Source organism: Cyprinus carpio, chromosome B23 (assembly GCF_018340385.1).
Source record: "Cyprinus carpio isolate SPL01 chromosome B23, ASM1834038v1, whole genome shotgun sequence".
Taxonomy (NCBI): Eukaryota; Metazoa; Chordata; class Actinopteri; order Cypriniformes; family Cyprinidae; genus Cyprinus; species Cyprinus carpio.
Genome location: NC_056619.1, coordinates 15449131 through 15469908, shown reverse-complemented (window position 1 = coordinate 15469908; position 20778 = coordinate 15449131). Strand labels below are relative to the sequence as shown.

At 36.9% G+C, this 20778-nt stretch overlaps 2 protein-coding genes across 3 annotated transcripts; one reads left to right on the top strand and one right to left on the bottom strand.

Moving 5' to 3' along the window:
* The first annotated feature begins 17 nt into the window (after nt 1-17).
* LOC109048608 (telomere zinc finger-associated protein-like) lies at nt 18-5221 on the top strand. Its single transcript, XM_042750186.1, is given in 12 exon segments — nt 18-165; nt 1132-1881; nt 2089-2315; nt 2317-2349; nt 2491-2602; nt 2747-2839; nt 2929-3015; nt 3101-3255; nt 3520-3656; nt 3785-3949; nt 4329-4417; nt 4522-5221. Coding segments are annotated over 11 exon segments (2280 nt in total). The 5' UTR covers nt 18-165; the 3' UTR covers nt 4954-5221.
* Nucleotides 5222-6079: 858 nt separating this feature from the next.
* Nucleotides 6080-16138, bottom strand: LOC109048607 (kelch-like family member 21). 2 transcript variants are annotated; one of them, XM_042750191.1, is made up of 5 exons: nt 15915-16138; nt 10553-11629; nt 8737-9142; nt 8543-8615; nt 6080-7851 (listed from the first exon to the last, which is right to left on the bottom strand). In XM_042750191.1, the coding sequence occupies exons 2-5, from the start codon at nt 11577-11579 to the stop codon at nt 7516-7518; spliced, it is 1842 nt and encodes a 613-aa protein (XP_042606125.1). In that variant the 5' UTR covers nt 11580-11629; nt 15915-16138; the 3' UTR covers nt 6080-7515. The 2 variants fall into 2 exon arrangements, with proteins under 2 accessions (XP_042606125.1, XP_042606126.1); XM_042750192.1 differs by lacking the exon at nt 15915-16138 and adding an exon at nt 11740-12017.
* Between the last annotated feature and the right edge of the window lie 4640 nt (nt 16139-20778).

The window sequence follows — 20778 nt, the reverse complement described above, 5'->3', positions numbered from 1 at the left end:
CGTCACTTCCTGTTTCTGTTTCAACATGGCTTCTTGATGTTTAGCTCAAATTAAGCATTTGATGCTATACGTTATATAATTTACTCAGTAAGTTACATAACGCATATATGTGGGCTTTCAGTATATGAAAAAAAGACGAGAGCAGTGATCAGATTTACGCTAAAGGTGAGTCATAAACGGTTGATTGTGCAGCGAGTAGTTTAGGGAGCGTCATTAAAAAGCGGACATTGTGGTTAACGTTAAAGTAATATTAATTAATCAAATAGTGGTTAACTAGTCAAAGTTATCCGCATAGTATGGGAAAACATTCTTGAGCATTGATGGATGAAAACGTGCAGAATTATACTGTGTACTGTTTTATAAAATGAACTGCGCCAAAATAAGAGCTTTCGATAATCAACTAACGTTGTGCTTGTAGTACAATAATTGCAGTATTTTAAGGTTTTTCAAGACTTGCTCAAAGTTGTGCGACCTCTACAAACATTGTATCTCAATAAAACATTTATAAATGATGACAGTATAAAAATAAAACCAGAACAAACACGCTTTATTATTGTATTTTACACAAATTTAATATAATTCTGAGTATGAATATGTTTTCTTATCATAAATATCCATGATTAAAATTAGTAAAAGTAGTTAAAATTTTAAACTAAGTATTTTTGTTTATAATTTATAATTAATAATAACTTAAATGAAAATGCGCAGAATTGTTCTGTTCTTTTTTCAATAAACAGAACTACGCCAAAATAAGCAAACTATTGCTATAAACACCTATGCTTGTGCAGTAATTGCAATATTTCATGATTTTCTAAAATTATTTAAAGTTGCATAAAACATTTATTAGTAATGAGAGTATAATAATAAAACCAGACCACTTACCACATTTTTTATTTTGCACAAATTTATTATGTATAAGAATGAACATTTTTTTATTATTATTTTAAATGCCCATTAACACAATTTGTAAAAATATTTATGATAAAATATGATGAAAAAATATTTAATATAAAATGTAAATTTTATATATATATATATATTTTTTTTTTTGTATGTTATGTTGTCTTTATCTGTAATTTCATTCAGATAAAGTGACTATTAAAATGAAACTGATGTCTCCTGCTTGTCCAGATGGAGATACTTGCTGAAGGGACCTCTCACGCTCAGCGGGTGCTGTCCTTGCTCAACCAACAGAGGGGTCTTGGCCACTTCTGTGATGCCATGTTGAGCACAGCGAGTGGACAGGTGCATCTGGCCCATCGCAATGTTCTTGCCTGCTTCAGCCACTTGTTCCAAGACCCCAGTTCAAACACGGCATGTATGAAGATCGAGCTGCCATTAGAGTGCCCTGACGATGGACTAGAGCTACTGCTTAACTTTTTTTACACTGGTGAACTCCAGTTAGACGACAGCAATTTAGAGAAGATTCAGAATGCAGCTAGCGGACTATCAGTGCCGGATTCTCTCATACCTTGCCAGAGTTTGCCAGGTGTAGAGAATTTGCAGTCACCTGTCTCGAGTGAAGATGATAAAGACAAACCACTGTTCCCTCTCACATCTGCAGACGCTCAGCCTGATCACACCCCGAAAGGAAAGACTAGATCTTGGCAGAGGACAAAAAATAAGCCCGATGCATGCAGGGCAGGTCCAGAGGTCACAGCTAGTGATGATGACCCTCCTGCCTCGACGTCTACTACCATCACACGTTCTGGAAGGCGTGTAAAAGGGCCTAATCGACTAGTCGGGGATAGCCCCATGTCTACTGTGATGAGGCAGGGAGCAGGAAGAAGAAAAGCATCATCTCTAGAAGACAAAGAGCAGGAGACTTCTGCCACTGAGGACGGAGATCACCTCAAACATCAAGACACGAGTGAGACTGAGGTACTCGCTACATTCAACCAGAAGACATTTATTCAGTTTAAATCATTTCATCTATGCGTTGATCTGACAATTGAATGCATTGATTATAAAAGTTGCTATAATAATGTATCGTGCACAATTTTTGACCTAATTTGATTTTATACCAAATCAAAATTCTTGATATTACTTGTAATCTGTTGTACATTTACTGTTAATTCTCTGTTGCAGGTGGATGGATCTGTTGATAACCAAAATAACAATGATGTCGACAATGATGATGATGATGATGATGACAGTGACAGAGGTGACAGTATGGATATTCTTATTGAGGGAACTGATGAAGAGTATGTGCCTCATGATTCACCTTGCTCGACCTCAAAGACTCCACGGGGAAAGCGCAAACGACTTGAAAAACGTACCAATAAGGAGAATGGGGAAGGAACATCTAAAGAAAAAAATAACCAAGTACTACCTGAAAGTGCACAACAGGTATGTTCCTCTTTTGTTAGGCATATATATAATAAACATATGTATGTTTTGATATTTAATAATTATACATACAAAGTAATTAATATGGCTCATCATGCCTTAATGCGAAGTTCTGTCTTTCCTTTCTTCTTGCTGTCTGCAGAGACATACAGGAGAGAAGCCCTTTGCATGTGCTAAATGTGGGAAGTGCTACTATCGGAAGGAAAACCTGCTGGAGCATGAAGCCAGGAATTGTCTTATCAGAGCAGCAGTGGTGAGTTCGAAAGTGGAGGACAATTAACAATATGCATAAATACAATCAAATAACAATAATGCATCATTTTTGGTAGTTACGGATGCACAAATGCAGCTTTTATATTAGTAATACTTACTTAATGCAACTTTTGGTTTGTGCCAGGTGTTTTCATGTTCAAAATGTACCATGACCTTTAAAAAGCGACATGAGCTGCGTCTTCACACGGTCACACACACAGGAGAGATGCCCAATAAGGTACGTCATCCATTGTAGAGGTCAGATATGACCTTTTATCAACAGACATCATGCCGAATCGATGTAATTTAATTTACTTGTCAAATTAGTGCACGTCATGCCCTGACCAGTTCATGCAGAAGAAAGACCTCAAGATCCACATGATTAAAGTTCACGGAGCTCCCAAACCACACGCTGTAAGTGACTCCAATGCTAATAACTTTTTTCTGATTACTGTTTTTTCTGATTACTGATGTATTATCCGTCACACGTCTCGTCTAGTGTTCGTTGTGTCCCAAGTGTTTCCTGTCCCGCACTGAACTACGTCTACACGAGGCAGCCAAACATCGTGGTGAGAAACTGTTTGTGTGTGAGGAGTGTGGCCATCGGGCCTCCAGCCGCAACGGCCTGCAAATGCACATCAAATCCATTCACAGGTAAACACATGACATGAACAACAAAGAACTGAAACATGCTTTATTTATTGTTTAGACTGATTGCAAATTTTTTCTGCCCGTTATTCAAACTCGAAGTTGTTAGCGAATTCTGGAATTATGCATGCATCTGGTGAAAAGACAATAAATAATGGGAATGAAAGAAAGCTGGACAAGAAAGAAACCTTTTTATGTTGTTTATATATGTAATCCATTTTGCGTGTTTGTGTTTACTGGCTGAGCTGTATCTGTTGCGCTTCTTTCCAGAAATGAGCGTCCTTTTGTGTGTGAGTTCTGCAATCATGCTTTTACCCAGAAAGCCAATCTCAACATGCACCTTCGAACACATACTGGAGAGAAACCTTTCCAGTGCCACCTCTGCGGCAAGACATTTCGCACACAAGGTCATTTCACAGACAGAGTGGTTTAGCTCTGGCTATTTTGATTTCTAGTTAATTTTTAAAATCAAATCCATGCAGTTTCTGTATTAGTTTTGTATTGTTAACCAAATGTTTGCTGATTGTTTGAGCAGCGAGTCTGGACAAACACCACCGCACGCATACAGGAGAACGGCCATATAGCTGTGAGTTTTGTGAGCAGCGCTTTACTGAGAAAGGCCCTCTCTTACGCCACATAGCCAGCAAACACCAAGAAGGTCGACCACACTTTTGCCAAATCTGCAACAAAAGCTTTAAAGGTAAGATATCTAGGACAATTACACTTTTGAGGCAGTTTTGAGAAAAATTACATAGATAGCAAAAAGAAAAAAAATATTATGTTACATATTATTAAAAATTAGAAAAATTTTCTTTGTTAAATAAATTAATAATTTGCATTGTTTATATATATAAATATATATATATATATATATATATATATATATATATATATATATATAATTAATAATTATTGCTTGTATATTGTTTATAATTTTATTGCTCATATATAGTTACATTTTTTTTCATATATCTAAATTGATACACACACACACCCCTTATATAATTTATACTACATAACAAACATGTATTTATTAAATTAAAATAATAATAATAAAATATCCCATAATACCCCATCAGCCATTGAGCAGCTCCGTGTTCATGTACGACGTCACAAAGGCATGAGAAAATTTGAGTGTACTGAATGTGGTTACAAGTTCACCAGACAGGTATGAATTAGATGTATTTATGGATTAACATTTATCAGAAAAATAACTTTTACATTTCCTACTTGATGTCTAAGATCTCAGCATTTCTGTTCTGCTTTTGATAGGCACATTTGCGACGACACTCACAGATCCACAACCGTGTGGAGAACTACAACCCCAGACAGAGACGCTTACGTAACCTGGTAGTGGAGGACGAGAGTGCAGCTGCTTCATCTAGTCCTCCCAGCCAGGTGGAGGCTCAGGCTGGACCAGCAGACGTGGTTAACCTAGTTATCCAGCCAGAGGTGGTTGTGGTGGAACAGGTCGTCTCAGCCTCTGCTGGAGGAACAGGAGGAGAGCAGGCCACATATTCAGTGACTGATGGAGCAGTGAGTGGTGAACAGACTGGAAAGACTGATGGTGGAGTGGAGCAGACTCCGTTCACTGTAGCAGATGCGATGGAGCAGACCCTGCTGGTGACCGATGCATACCCCATCCATCAGTCCAGTGTGGTCACGGGGGAACTGCCCAGCTCTGCAGCTGATGGGAACATCTAAATGAAGGGACTTATTGATTCCATTGCAACAAAGCTACTTTACAACAAAGTATGCAGTTTAAAGGTTTTAAATTCTGTCATTATTTCCTCAGCCTCATGTTGATCCAAACACGTAAGACCTTCATTTATCTCCGTAACACAGATTAAGGTATTTTTGATAAAATCCGAGAGCTCTCTAATCCTCCATAGACAGCAAGGTTCCTACCACGATCAAGGCACAGAAAGGTAGTAAGGACATCGTTAAAATAGTCCACGTGACATCAGTGGTTCTGTGGTCCGTAATTTTTGCATGTAAATAAAACAAAATGAACATACCCAATCAATTAAACTGCTGACTTATAATACAACTCACCTACAAGCAGAGGAAAGCAATGCGCATGTTTACAACCAGAATAAAAAAAAACCAATGTGTCGATCCTGGATGAGAAGAAATCATTGAATAAGGTCATTATTTTTGTTTTCTTTGCACACAAACAGATGAATGAAGGTCTAACGGGTTAAGATCAACATGATTAATGACAGAATTGTCCGTTTTGGGTGAACTGTCCCTTTAAGAGACATTGTAAATAAATCGCTTTCTTGCATTAATTTATTATCTTCAAAGAAGTTGGAAATTACAGTGGACCTGGTTGTATCAAGCATGGTGATGCTGCCTACTGGAGTCAGTAGAAGTCATTTGAACCTGTCGAACCAGCGTTTTTCAGAAAGACTGTCTACAATTATCAACTGAACATTTTCTTTAGCTGTTTGGATGAACGGACAACTTTTTATTCTATAATGAAAAACTAATGCACTATGCCTCTCTTATTTGTACTTGCACTTGAAGTTGCAAGATGTTTGACAAAATTGGATACAATAATATGCGACCAAAGTTCTTGTAAGAGAATGTCTTGATTTATTCAGCAATGAAAGACTATTGTAAAATAAGAAAACAGTCATGAGCTTCATGTATACTCCTGTTTTAATGGAATAAACATTTCTAATATTGTAATAATTCTAACTCAGTGGAAAATTAGATATATCTAACACAAATCTGTGAAGGGCAGAACATTTGAATCTTAAAACTATGTCGGACAGCTCTCTTGTGATTGTGATCTTATTACATATACACAAGAAAAGCGCAAAAATAACAGTGCTGGCAGTCATTTATTGATTGACAACACAAACAAACATTACACAAATCATCGCCTTGTCTGTATTGTACGAATGATTTTGACTACAAAACAAACTAAACATTCTGTAAGAAAAATCAAATAAACATCAAGTACCGCTTAATACTGCAGTTCGTAACTTTTTTGTGTTCAATCCATTTTCCAAACAGTGTTTTTGGCTTGTCCGGAATCCCTACGGTACACCTATAATAAGTGTTTATATTCGGACTATTCAGACTGGTTCGGGAAGGTACCGCTGCGGAGTAGCCCAGTACCTGCCTGATTCGCCATAGACATAAACAGAGAGAAGTAGCTCCGGCTACAATGTTCTTCCGCAAGACGCACGCAGTTCTGTTTATTAACCGCTAGAGCGCCAAAAGTTACGGACTGCAGCTTTAAGCGTCTCATAGATAATTAATTAGTTTCATACAAGTATCGTCAAACATACACATTTACTCAAGAATAACGAGATACTGAATTACTACTTCCAGTTATTAGTACAGCATCTGAATACAATTTGACATCAAAATACAATACCTTCATCCATTCCTCATGTTTTCTTCATGATCGCAGACAGCTTAATAAACACAAGCTGTTTCTCATGAACTGTAACAAACCTTCCTCTAAAATAAACTGATGACTAGATAATAATAAACTTAATTAAATATTAAAATATGAGTTGAAAAGCAAGTCGGATACAAATTCACAAAAAACATGATCACTGCATGCACGCTAGATTGTCTGAAATATGTAATTCTAGCAAGATGAATATTAAACAATGGGTTATGCTGGGACACAGTTCTGTTTATCTGTCAAACAAAATTATGTTGTTTTTGGAAAATCTTGGATTCTCCTAAATATTTAATTTCAGACTTTTCACTGTGTATATAAAATAACATTTGTTATCCACATTGCAGAATACTGTTGAATCACGCCACTTTCACTTTTTGGAATGATTGGGTCTCAAAATTATATATTTTTTAAAAAGCAATTTTACTTCACATTAGGTTATGGCATTTATATTATTTTTCTGCGGATGTTGACTTGAAGTTGCAATGTTGCAGATCACTTTAGGAGCTCCATGCTGAATTATAGAATAAATTAAAAAAATAAAAATTATCATAACCTTCATGCAATTTCCATGGTATGGATTGCTCGAAATTCGCCAAACACGATAGGCACTATTTCATGAGTCACTTCACTCAAGTCTCTGTTCAAGGTAAACACAGTCAGCATTAGAAATGCATGCAACAATTAAAGCTGTAGTAACACTGGGTTACTGGGAGAAATAATTCAAACACTGACTGTCCATTCACCAGCTCCCTTTGCTGAGGTGAATATGTCATAAAGTGCAAAACACCTAGTAGCAACGTCACACTTAATAACCTTCAGTCTCATGTTTCGAAAAGTTCTCAGTGCACTTCATTGACATCTTGGTTGTGGTTCTGATTGACATTGTTGTTGTGGTTGTGAAGTGCCTGGTTGCGGTGGTGTCTGTGGAGGTGGATGGCGTTGGCCTCAGGTATGTCTATAGGTTCGAAGGTGCTTGGAACAAGAGGCATGAACTGTCTGAATATGCTGACACTTCCATGCCAGAAGGTGGGCTGGGGGAGCCGGCCAGCTGGGGTCCAAGCTCGAGTAGAGGGGTCGTAGGCCTCCACCACATCAGAGAGCTCAAAAGTGTTGTCATAGCCACCGGATACATAGAGTCGACCTCCCAGAGCTGCTACACTGCCTCCAACGTGAACCTGTGGAAGGTGAGACTTTTTAGTTATCTGTGTGAATCCCTAATGTGAGTGTATTATGATCATGTTTTTAGTTTTTGAATTAACATTTTTATATTTTGAGTGTAATACAACTGTCCTGGTATCAAAAAAGAAAAGAAAAAAAAAATTTAAATCATAGCAAATATCATCAAATTAAAAGAAAAGAAAATCTTGGGATCTTTTTTTATTATTATTTTATATAAATATTTGTTAGAAAAAATAAATACAAAATTCTATTCATTATTAATGATTTTTGGTTTGAATTAAATAATAATTAATTTAACAACTTTTTAATTTTTGAAAAATATCAAATATAAAAAAAAAAAAATCAATTATACCCATAAAAAGAAACAACCAACCAACATAAAAATATAATATCAAATATATTTAAAAAAAATGCAATTTTATCATAGATAGGACCCCCGCAGAACCTCATCTGTTTTTTATTCAATCTGCTTGTGTCCAAGTGACGGTTGTTTAGAGGCATTTTTTGTTTTTTTGAGGTTGTATCCAATTAACATAAATATATATTCAATTAAATATATTCAAGAACAAATGAATAAAATTTAAAATTACTAAAATAGAACAGTGAAAAATTGACATATTAATGAAACAAAAAAAATCAAATTCAAATACTTTTTCCACGGGACGAAACAAGCTAAAATTGACATACTTGTGTCATGGGACTAATCTTATCCCAATCGTTTTTCTGCGGGTTGAAGACATCTACTTCTGCAGAATCATCTCTGAAACACAACAGTTGTCATGAGAAACATGGAAACCTCATTTCCTTCATTGTTTCTATATTTTTCTGGGTATCACTAGAAACTGGATATTTAGAATTGTGGAAAAAACTGAGCGCCTTACCTTACAAAGTAGATCAACCCATTTAAGGTCACTGATTTGGGGGCAAAGGACCAAGGAGGCAGTTCTCCATGGTTCACTAGTGACCAGCGGTTGCATTCAGCATCGTAGCACTGAATTGCAATTGTGTCCTCTCCGGTTAAACAGCCAATGGCGTAGAGTCGTCCCCTACACGCTGTAGTGGAACAGTTATCCATTGGATGTGGCATGGGCGGAAGGGCCTCCCAGCAATCGAGAGTATGATCGTAGCGCTCTGTGCTGTCAGAGGCTACCACATAGAGTTGACCCTTCAGGACACAGGAGCTGTGGTACTCTCTGGCTTTCAGCATGGGGGAGACCTCCGTCCACTCATTCACACTGGAGTTGTATCGCCAAACGCAATCATACAGACGTGATCCATCGGAGCCGCCTGTTGTAAACGAAGCAGGTTTGAAAGCTTAAACACAATACCAAACAGCCAATAATTGAATAGCTGTTCTTTCGTATCATTTATCAACCCTAATTTTCAAACTTGCATACACTAATAGACTTACATTGTGTGACTCTTCGGGGTTAATTGGGATAATTTGGGATTATTAATGATATATCTGAAAAAAGTACCAGGACAAAAGCTTGTTTGATTCGGTTAACGGTTCATTTGTAGCCCGATTACAGAATGAATTACTTCTGAGAATCAAGTTCATCTTTTTAGGGAATCAAACATACAGCTTACAACTAAAGGTGTGGAGATATTAGTGAAATTTCAGCAAAACAAATTTAATTATTATTGTCAGTAGTGTGGCAAACTATGAAGCACAGCTCTCGGAAAGTCACTTTCAAACCAAGCAGCTTTCTTTAACCTATTTCAAAATCTGAGTAGACTAGAAAAATCTTTCACTCTCATGCAAAATTCGAGATTATGTGGATTCCTACTGAAATTAATGGAGTTTGTCTGTGAAAATTACAATGGTAAATGTCATTGCATCCTAAAGGGAGAGGTTATCTGAAAATGAAAAATTTTGTCATCATTTACTCACCCTCATGTTGTTCCAAATCTGTATTTCTTATGTTGAACACAAAATAAGAAATTTTGAAGAATGCTGGTAACCAAATAGTTGATGGCCCATAGTCCTTCTTTCCCTACTATGGAAGTCAATGGGGACCAACAACTGTTTGGGTCTTCAAAAGTTTCAACACAAGAAAGAAACTATTACAGCTTTGGAACGACACGAGGGTGAGAAAATGATGACAAAACTGAAATTTTTGTGAGAACTATTCCTGTATCTGACTTAAATCAATGCAGTTATTGACTTATTCATTTTACATGTAGTATAAGTACACATTATGTGTTTAGCTAGTAATATTATAAAAAAATATTGAAATATATAATAATTTTTTGTTTTCTAGGCAATGTTAAATGTTAAATAAACAGTTAAGGCTTGTTATTGGAATCCTTAGTCAGTGCTCAGTCACCTTTTTAAACACCACTTACATAACCGCAAAGGACACTTAGAATAGAAACAACATTTAACCACATGAGATGGTTTCTCGACTGAAACATTGTCCATATCTGAAGGTAACATTTATGTCACCTGAAATCACATTAGTCACTGCTGATCTGGCAGAACATTATGTCCTTTCACCACACTCTTACATATACAGGGGTTTATTTATACATCGGATGCCATGTTGTAAACAGTTTGGAAAGAAGGAGACTCTGAGCCTGCCTGGGGATTTGTGCTTTCTTCTTTTACCTTAGCATGAAATAATAACGGCACAAGTTGAACCTGCTTGTTGAGTATGACTTTGTCCCACAAGGAAACATCATGATTGTACTAACCTGTCACATAAATGTCATTGCCCAGGGCGGCTATGCTGTAGCCACCACCAAGGTGGTCTGGGAATTCTGCTAAGTATCTCCACTGTCCGGTCTGTGGGTTGTAACAATCCACAGTAACGAGCTCATCACAGTCTTGATCACATCCTCCTACCACCACCAGGATTTCGGCCAGGCCGGTGGACGGACGTGGGCGCATTCGATGACTGGGTCGGTCATGGCGGTCATATTCGAAAGACTGAAAGCTGCGTGCCTCGCTGACTAACCGTAAACAGGCTGGCGACAAGTAGACCAGTGGATCACTCTCCACGTGGGCCAGAAGATAGAAACGGCGAACAAACGGCAGGCGTATTTGCTGCAACAACTCAGGCCAGTAATGCAACCGGTGCTGCAAGTCGGCTTTAACCCAGCGCACGGCAATCTGGTACGCCGTTTCTTCCTTATCCACACACAGTCCGTCATCAGACACAAACTCCAGCAGCCGCTTCCAAGACAGTCGTTCAAAGTCCATGCTCTTCGCCAGCTCCACAATGTTCTTCAATACGAAACGGCGAGCACTAGCTGCTAGTTCACGACAGGCATAAGCCTCTGCGAAGTCCTGGATTTCCAAGCAGTTTGAAACATCAAGTCCCTGCTCCAGGAATGCACAGCATGCTTCTTTGACGGATGGGAACTGGAAGAGGTCCGCCGTCTTGAGCAGGAGGTCCACGTTGTCGTGTGTGACGGTCACGCGACCCGTGTAGCAAAAGTCCACCAGGAGGCCCAACAGTTCAGCCGATACTTCGTGTAGCACCACATGGTCCATGACGCTCTCTCGCAGTGTACCGGTGAACATGGCACGGAAGTAGGTGCTGGCAGCTGCGAGCACGGTTCGATGGCAGTGGAACTCTTTGCCTTCAGCGCACAACGTGACATCGAAGAACTTGCGCTCGGCACGGAGCTCGTGGATGCCACGGAGCAAGTTGACCGCGTGGGCTGTGTCGAAGAAGGGAAGCATAGAGGACTGCGTTTGTAAAATTGGTTTCTCCATAGCTTACGGTATTTCTCTTGGCGTACGTCTGGTCAGAAATCTGGATTCATCTTTAAAGAGAGAACAGGAGTTTTAGTAGTGGTTTCTCATTTGATTTTGTGAAATGAACTAAAACTAGTTCTAAAAAAACAGAAAACCCCAAACTGAAGTTTCAGCCTACCTGTGTGTCTTCTCAAAGAGTTTAAATTTGTGAAAGGGACACAGTAGCTTCTAGAACCAAATATCATGTGGTATATGACGAATGTGTGCAACCGTTGGTCTCTAAAGAAGTGTGCTCGTCGTGTCTGGTCTATAAATACACCAGCAGTGTCCATTTTCACAGGCTTGGGTGGGGGGGGGGTCTCCACACACCCTTTAGCTTCACTTACTGGAGATTACAGAAACTTCTCCACTCTGAGTAACTCCTCATACAGCAACAAATCTAAAGAAGGGTTGAAGGGGTAGTCCAGCCAGAAATAAAACTCCATTAATATTGTTTATTTTTTCATGACTTGTGAAAAGGACAAAAAGGAACTGAAGCACAAAGGAAGGAACAAAAAAATCACCAAATTCATGACTTGTGAAAAGGACAAAAAGGAACAATAAAAGTATCACAGTAGTATACAAGTTGTGTGCTATATCCTAAGTTTTTTGAGGCAGTATTTGAGTGTCGAGTGAGAAACAGATTTTTCTCTCAGTTGTAGCTCTCAAACTCATCTGCCTACACTAAAGGCCCGTTTACACCAAGAACGGTAACTACATTAGCATTCACATTGGCTTATGATAATGTTCTGTTTATTATAAGCATACAATGCAGTTATGTTGTATGTCACTTTAAATGCTTAACCACATTAAAGTCAAGTGTGTTCTGATTGGCTGTCAATTTTCATTGTTTATCAGTTGAAAAAAAAGGGAACAATATCACTGGAATCACTTTCAGAACTGTGTTGTTATTGTAATAACTGTGGTATGGACTTCCCTATTGTCATTGAATTAGAATGATTATTAAAACTTCATAGTTATAGTTAGCATTATAGTTTGTACTTAGTGTGAATGGGTCTTAATGACTCATATTTTTGTCTGTTTATCATTAAAAGTAGGGATGCAATGATACAATTTTTTCAAGTATCCGCCGATACCGATCCAATCCGATACAGGCCTAGTTTTTTTAAAAATCAATATAGAATTTCTATACTTCTCTGTGTTGACCTGATCGTCACTCTTTTGTGTGTTAAACACAATCTACTACACATAGACAACTTCATTTTAATGAAAAATAACAAATGAAATAATACATAATCCTAATCTATGACAAAAGTACTATTATAAACTAGATTAGTGGATAATTCAGCAGTAAAAAATACTCTAGAAAAATCACGGGTGCTCAATAATTTTACAAAATCTAGTGAAATATTTTATTTACAAATAAAAGTGAATAAGTCTAAAATCTGGTAAAATGTTACACATTGATCTTTGTATTGTTGTAAAAAACATTCATGAAAAAACAAGTATATACATTTATAAAGAAATCTAAAAGACATTTCTTTTAAATGTATAGCACAATAATAAAGGCAGCAACATATGATAGATAGGACAGAATAAGAAAGGCTATTAATAATCTTTGATTGCACAGAAAAGTATTGTAATACTAAAGGTGCCAATATAGAGTGGCACAGAGCGCTTATACGCATCCCGTGCGCAGAATGATGTGCTTGAAACAACACAAAGTCACAGTGTGCAGGCTGCACAGTCCTCCGAGTCTTAATAGAAAAGTTAGTACAACACACATGCTGCTTTACTTGTGTTCATCTTCAGTTCTCTCTTCACAGCAATTCAGTCAGTGTACTGTTTGAGTAAATGAATTACTCAGGGAAATTGGTTTATTTCGATTCAGAGGGAATGTCAGCCACGTTAAAAATGTGAATAACTTAAGTAATTTGTGGATTAATACTTACTGGAGACGCAAACTGTTTCAAACGATTCAGTCCAATTTGGTGAACTGGTTCAACCTGTTTACTAAGAAGAACCTGTTAAATCGAATGATTCGTTCGCGAACTGGACATCACTAGTACAAAGGGAAGATATATTGATACGTAGTGTATTAAATCTGTGCGTCGGATAATGTTTTTGTGCCTTTCGTGGGGCTCAACAATAACACAGAATAGTAAACACAAAATATCGGATTTGGATCAGTCTCGTCTGACCGATACCCGATCCGCAGAAAATGCCAGTATCGGAGCCGATAACGATCCTGAGTATCAGATCAATGCATCCCTAATTAAAAGCTATTGTATGCCATCAGAAGAATACTTGGCAGTATAAATTACCATTCACTTACATTGCGTGGAAAAGAGCAGCTCGGACATTCTGCTTAACATCTACTGTTGTGCTTCACAGAAGAAGAAAGTAATACATATGAGGGTGAAAAAAAATTGACAAAATGTGTATTTTGGGTAAACTGTCCTTTTAAAGTAAGATGAACAAATTATGCAATATTCTGCTCACAAGTTATTTCATAAAATGAAAGAGCATTTAGCATTCTGCATGAATATGCCCTACACTGTTTCTCCTCTATATTCTATTTCTATTCTCAACAAGTCACAAGGCAGGTAGCTAAAGTAAGAGAAAAACAAAAGCAAATCTTATTTTAAAATAAAATGGCATTTCCATCTACAGGGTCAGGTATCAAAACAGGTTGGCAAACACATGAGTCCTTGAAAGCAAAACACAAGCATAGCTTATACTGAAGAGTCATGTGACATTAGGCAGCTCAGTGAAGTTTTATGAAGGTTGGCTCATCAAAAAGGATGATAGAGGGAGAGAGAGAGAGAGAGAGAGAGAGAGAGAGAGAGAAAGGGGGGCCCCAAAGGGTCAACAAACTGCAGAGAAATAGACCTGCTCTGAACAGCAAAGCTCTACAATTTTCAGTGAGAGACCTACATAATGCATAGCAGGGTTGAGGAATAACGCATTCATTTGTGCATGTACTGGGCTCCCGAGAGGTTGGGTATTTTTGGAATGCATTAGATGCCAATATATATTCACCATAATGCAGCATCTCAGTGTTGTGTATTAGGCAACTCGCATACCAAGTTGCTTACTCTTAGTCTGTTTACCAGTCAGTCCGAGAATAGCATGGCTGGCAGTGACCAACACAAGACTTCTCCTGACCTGTCAATACAGTGTCATGATCTATAATTATGAGACATGATTCATGACTATACACAGGAAACGCATCTCTGTGATGTACTATGGGCTGCCATATCAACTTAAGGGCTTTCTAAAACATTAGATTACTCAAACTCCTGATCTGTAAGACAAAATATTTCTCAATAAGCATAACAAAACCATTACTGAATATTTCTATATAGTTAGACTGAACTTCATATGTGTCTGTTTACTGGACTCTGCAACCTGTGGACCTTCTCTGTATCTTCTCTATACAACTTTAGAATAACAAACCCCTTTATGTATCCCTCAGGGCCCCTCTTCCATCTGGAGAGCCATTGTACCCCCTGTGTGTTTCTCTAACCCACCAGTGGCCTGCAGTCTAATGCTGCACCTGACCGACAGATGCCCATCATAACACAGCTGCCTCAGCTCTGCATTCCATCAGCACAAACCCAAAGGAGCTCAGCATGTTTGAGCCTCGGGACAACCACAATCAGGCATTGCTTAACTCTATATAGACAGTTAAACCAGTCCTCAATCCATCACATTTATGCTAAAATGGGATTTGTTTCTTTGGGTATATAATGTTATATATTTAGCTAGGCTAATATAACATTTCTTATATCAAGATATATATGAGAAAACATCCTCTCCTCTCACTTTCAATTGAAACTGAACAAGAAATAGGTAACTGTTAGGTAGGTAGCAATCTAACCATCAGCACTGCATATAAAATTAATTTGCTTACAAATTTATGGATTACAAAATTATTTAAGATGTTTCGACACTGAATGCTGGGATTAAAGATACTTTTACCAATTTTTTTTTAATCTTTTTTTTTTCTTATTTCAGACCTTTTTGTTATAGCCTACAGCCAAGAGACCTTCAAAATCCAGTCTATTTTAAGATTTGACCTGATGGTTAATGTCATGCATTGCTCATTTTCACCTACTGCCAACTACCAACGGGGCTTCACGTAACAACGGAAACGTTTCTAAAATATTTTTAATCCAGTGAGTTAATCACAAAGACTTGAGCGTCATGATCACTAAAGGAACACACATGAAATCGTTTTCCGACACAATAACCGTCTGCTGTTTGTCTGCTTCGGTTGAGAATAACAACGCGAGAAGCGTCACATTTTCACCTTCATACAATGGCTGTTCCTGACGCTTTTCTACTTACCGAATCCAGCTGTTAACGGTTTCGGTTGCTCTCCGCCTCGGATAGTTTGACAGATTGGTATAAATTGTCCTATATCCCTATTTAGCGTTTAACTTTGCTAGTGTGTGTGTTTTCTCTTCGCTCATGTCAGCGCCATGACTCCGCATCATAAGAGACCCTCATTGGACACTTGTGCAGCAGTTACATGATGACGTGATCTCTCTCAAGTTTGACTGTCCAAACTGTTGAACTGAAGCCGCACATGGACGCGCATCAATTACTTTATTACATTGAGATACATTGTTCCCGTTGTGCGTGAAACCGGTGTGTTTGTTTGTACAGACTCAATAAAGCTGTCGAGTCTCTTTAAAAAAGATCATAGAGATTCAGGTTTTGGATAAAGTGCTAAACACCGAAAGCTGGTTTAAGATGTCACGGTTGTATCAGGTTTTGAATCAAATGTCCAGTTGTATTTGCTTGCTTTCTCTGTCATGTTCAGTTTCAAAATCGAAAATGTATTTATCAAGTACCATATATATAGGTACCACACACACACACATATAGGCTATAGTATATATTGCATTCATACTCCAAACAAATATGATTTTTCAGTTAATCAAAAACAGATTTTAAATTAACTAATGAGTTGTTATATTAGTTGCATATTGTGGAAGATGGCATAAGATTTTCATTTTTATTATGAAATCCTATTTTTCTTATGTCAGTGACAACATGTCCCTCTATACTAATTCAATAAACCGTACATTTTATGTATTGATTTTAGGAAATTTTTAAAAAACTAAATGTTTTACTAGTAAAATAATTAGATTTTACTAGGTAATAACTATTCTGTAGACTTCTGGATATTATTATAAAAAAAAAAAAAATACACTGAAAATATAGTGAGATTAAGCCTTGGTCTTCCATAGCTATACACACACACACACACACACACACAAACACAAATCTTTAATCAAAACGAACATACACACACACACACACACACACACACAAAACTAGCCTACTTCAAATCTTTAATCAGACCGAACATTTTTGCATTTTGATGTTTGCTCATAATTCTTTTGGCTTCAGAGCAAATGGATTATTTCGTGCTTTGCTAGATTTTGATTAAAATGCTAGGCTCCCTGTTGCTGTAAAATAATCTTTCTGCCAAGACTAAGACTTTGCATGCATATTCAGAGATAATTATTTGCACGAATGAATGGTTACATGGAAAAACAAATCTAGTTAGTTTTTAAAAGAACATTTCAGATAAGATTTTAAACATCATGATTAACAAAAACTGTCAGATTTTTGAATCATGTTCAGTTCTAAATCTGGATTTGGAATGTGTGCTTAGAGGTTTTTAAATATGAAATGAGAGATGATTTGTAACACATAAATTAAATTACATGGGATCCAATAAATACATCTTTTTGTGCCAGAAATGCAAATGACTATACATTTAGTCAAGTTAGTTGCTGTTATATTATATATATGAAGATTCTAAGATTACAAATTACTTATTACTTATTCACAATTATTATTTTAAAACAAGTAGTCTCATATTCCCATGAAGTATGTGAGGAATCATCAGCTTTTATTGTCCCAGAAAATGCTGACACTCCCTTATAGAGAGAAAACGCTTTGATGTGGGCCTCATGCTGCTGCTCCTCATTGATTAGCCATGAAACTGAGTGCATTTTAACACGTTCACAATTGATGTGGTGAAGAAACTGCCACATAACTTTGATGTATTCATCCTTGAAAAGATATTTTGCCTTTAAGCAAGTCTTTCAATGCACTAATGCTATGGCTAGGGAGGACTGGGCTGAAATCCACCCTGCTCAGTCTAGTTTAAGAACCCATGATTATTTCTGAGAGATTAGATTGGGTTAGATTGCAACGTTTATCCATCTGAAATGACTGTACAGGAACATTTTACTCACTAGATGGAGCTATGTCACATATTGTATGTATCTGTTTTTTAGTTAAGCTGCATTTAATTTGTTCTATTAGTAAGTTCATTATTGAAAATAATGCAAGCGATGCGAATAGTTATATTATATGATATTATTTATCATATTTATTTATATAATTCATGTTTTTATTATGGAAAAACAAGCAATGATCAATTTACTGTGCAGCAAAATCCATTGACTATCACAGCATGCCAAGCATAACTGCTTGCATAAATCCAGTGTGCATTATGTTCTCATTTTCCACACCTCTTGGCAATGTTATGCATGGATTTACAGCTTTGCTTTAGACACACTGCCAGGTTTGTGCATTAATCATAAAAATTAATAAAAATGTCCACAACATAAGGTTTGGTGTTAGTCATCTGTATTGCTGGATGACGGATTTAGGCACTGAAGCATATGTTACTGCATCAACACTACATCGGTGGACTGATTTGTTCTATTATCATTCTGCTGAGCAGAGGGGTGGGAAAAAACACCACTGTCAGACAGTCAGAGCATAAATTATTGATACAACTGTTAAATCAGAGTGTGGATGGAAATGCCAATAAACACTTCAGCCAGCAGGGAAAGAAGAAAGAAGGGAAATGGTTCAGAGTAAGATTTTGCACAGTTCTCGGCACACAGAAACAATCATAACACTGCATTCAAAGTGCTGCATGTAAATACACACTTGCCAAAAACAACAATCAGGTTCAGTAAGCAGAAACTAACATCTATTGTTACATCTATTGTCGTTGGATAATTGTGGAATTCAGTAGTTTGATATTTCCTAATATTCACCGCCGTGCATGGCAATCATGCTTTTGGTAACTGAAACCGGAGCTACTTTTAAGTCCCACAGACTCACACTCTATATTGTTTAATATGCAGTTTGCACAGTTTGTGTCTATGTTTTTCAACTGTGGTGAAAATGACCTCAGAGTATTTAGGATTAGCCTACTGTTTATCTTGCTGCTAATTGTTTTGTTCATTATAATGGACTCATTTTCTTAGCAGACATTTTAAGATAGTATACAGATAATAGGCTATAACTTTACATCAATATTTAATGTCCAGATATTTATATTGGAAGATAATTGCTGCAGTGTTGGTCTTGTTGCTGAGTATGGTTTTTAATGGAATTAAACAAAAAAAACAAAAAAAAATATTCCAGTTACTTCAGTTCTGATTACTGTGTTTTGGTATATTTTAGGCTATAAAGGCTGTACATTGTCCATTGCATATTTGTTAGTACATTAGCTGTGCTATAGGACTCTGCTTTAGCTATAGCACTTAAATGTTCACTTGCTAATGTATGGATGTGCACTAAGATCAAACTGTGTGCATGTGCCAGTCCATGTCTGATGGTGAAACACGCTGAAGAAGGGGTTAATGCATTCTAACCTGAACTCATAAATCTCCAGGGAAATGTTTATCATCAGTTGATGCTCAAGGGTGTAGCTTAGAATTCAAGAGGAAAAACCAGTGTGGTTTTTTCATCCTTTTTTGTCCTGTCCTTGCATTTATAGTGCCTCATATATAGTCCAAATGGGTAACACTTTACAATGCGGTGGCAATAATATGCATTAATTCATGCTTAGATAATCATGAGTTAATATATAATAACTCATGAAGAACTAAACCATTTATTAATAATTACTGCATCAGCAACAAATGAACATTCTATATGATTCATAGATTAAGTAATCAATAAATTGTTATTAGTTAAATGTGTCATAAAGTATTAATTCCCTAATAACATATTATATTAACTAATGGTATAAATTCATGTGTTAATTACAATGGGTCGAAGCCATGCAGTTCAACTTCCAGTTGTCTGCTTTAATTAATAATTAGCTAATGATTTGCAAAGACATCATTATGTTTTGACTTTACTTGTAGAGGCACATGACTAACTAACTAATTCTAAACTTACAATTACTTATCAATTAGTTAATAGTTCTGTGCCTCAACAAGTAAAGTCATTTTTACCTCCATTTATCAATGTTTTATTCTTTTATTTGCACATGATTAGCTATTCAGGCCTGAGGTTTATTGTTTATTGTCCTTCAAATAGCAAAAGTACCCTTTTTTAATTTGGAGACTGGTGACTCGATGGTGGCTGGACTCATTTCCATGTAGATGTGTTGGCTTGGGGACATGGAGTTAGCTGTTATCCTTCAACTTAAAGGCTGTGTGTAAGTTAAAAGAAGGTCCAGCTGCTTTCATCTTCAGTTGACAGCAAAACTTCAATTCACAGCTGCCCTTCACCTTGAAGCTGAATGTCAATGTGCTTGTTTAGGCTGCTGTTCCTGCATTGTTTTGACTCAATTCAACTCTGATTTGAAACGGTCTGTGCCCACAATATCAGGTCAGAAATCTTTCTTTCTAGGATCATAAATTTGTCTTGTCTAGTTTCTGACACACCATTATCTTTGCTGTCACATCACAGGTAGGGGAAAGCAGGAATAGTTTTAGCAGTTTCTGGCTTTTGCTCATTTATTCAGTAGACGTTTGTCTCAAGAACCCAGTTCAAAGCTGAACATAACACAAACAACATTACTGAACAGCATAAAATAATGCACATTTTTGTTCAAATGTTTGAGGTTTCATTTTTCTGAAAGAAGTCTCTTATGCTCAACAAGGCTGCATTTATTTGATCTTACACAGTAAAAGCAGTAATATTGTGAAATATGATTTTTATTATAATATATTTATTTCTGTGATGGCAAAGCTGTGTTACATGATTCTTCAGAAATCATTCTTATGTACTGATTTTGTGCAGAAACATTTCTCATGTTATAATGTTAAAAACGGTTCAAACTTTTTTCCCCCTTTTTAAATTTTTTTTGATGAACTAAATAAAATATCGGTGTCAAGCTGTAATTTTTTTAGGATGGTGGCAAAGGTTTGAATAGTTA

Excerpts from the sequence above, each read along its gene's own strand:
- LOC109048607 (XM_042750191.1), bottom strand. The coding sequence starts at position 11,579 with ATGGAGAAACCAATTTTACAAACGCAGTCCTCTATGCTTCCCTTCTTC. Across the intron at positions 9,143-10,552 it reads CAATGACATTTATGTGACAG|GCGGCTCCGATGGATCACGT; the intron begins GTTAGTACAATC and ends CGTTTACAACAG. Across the intron at positions 7,852-8,542 it reads AGATTAGTCCCATGACACAA|GTTCACGTTGGAGGCAGTGT; the intron begins GTATGTCAATTT and ends CACCTTCCACAG.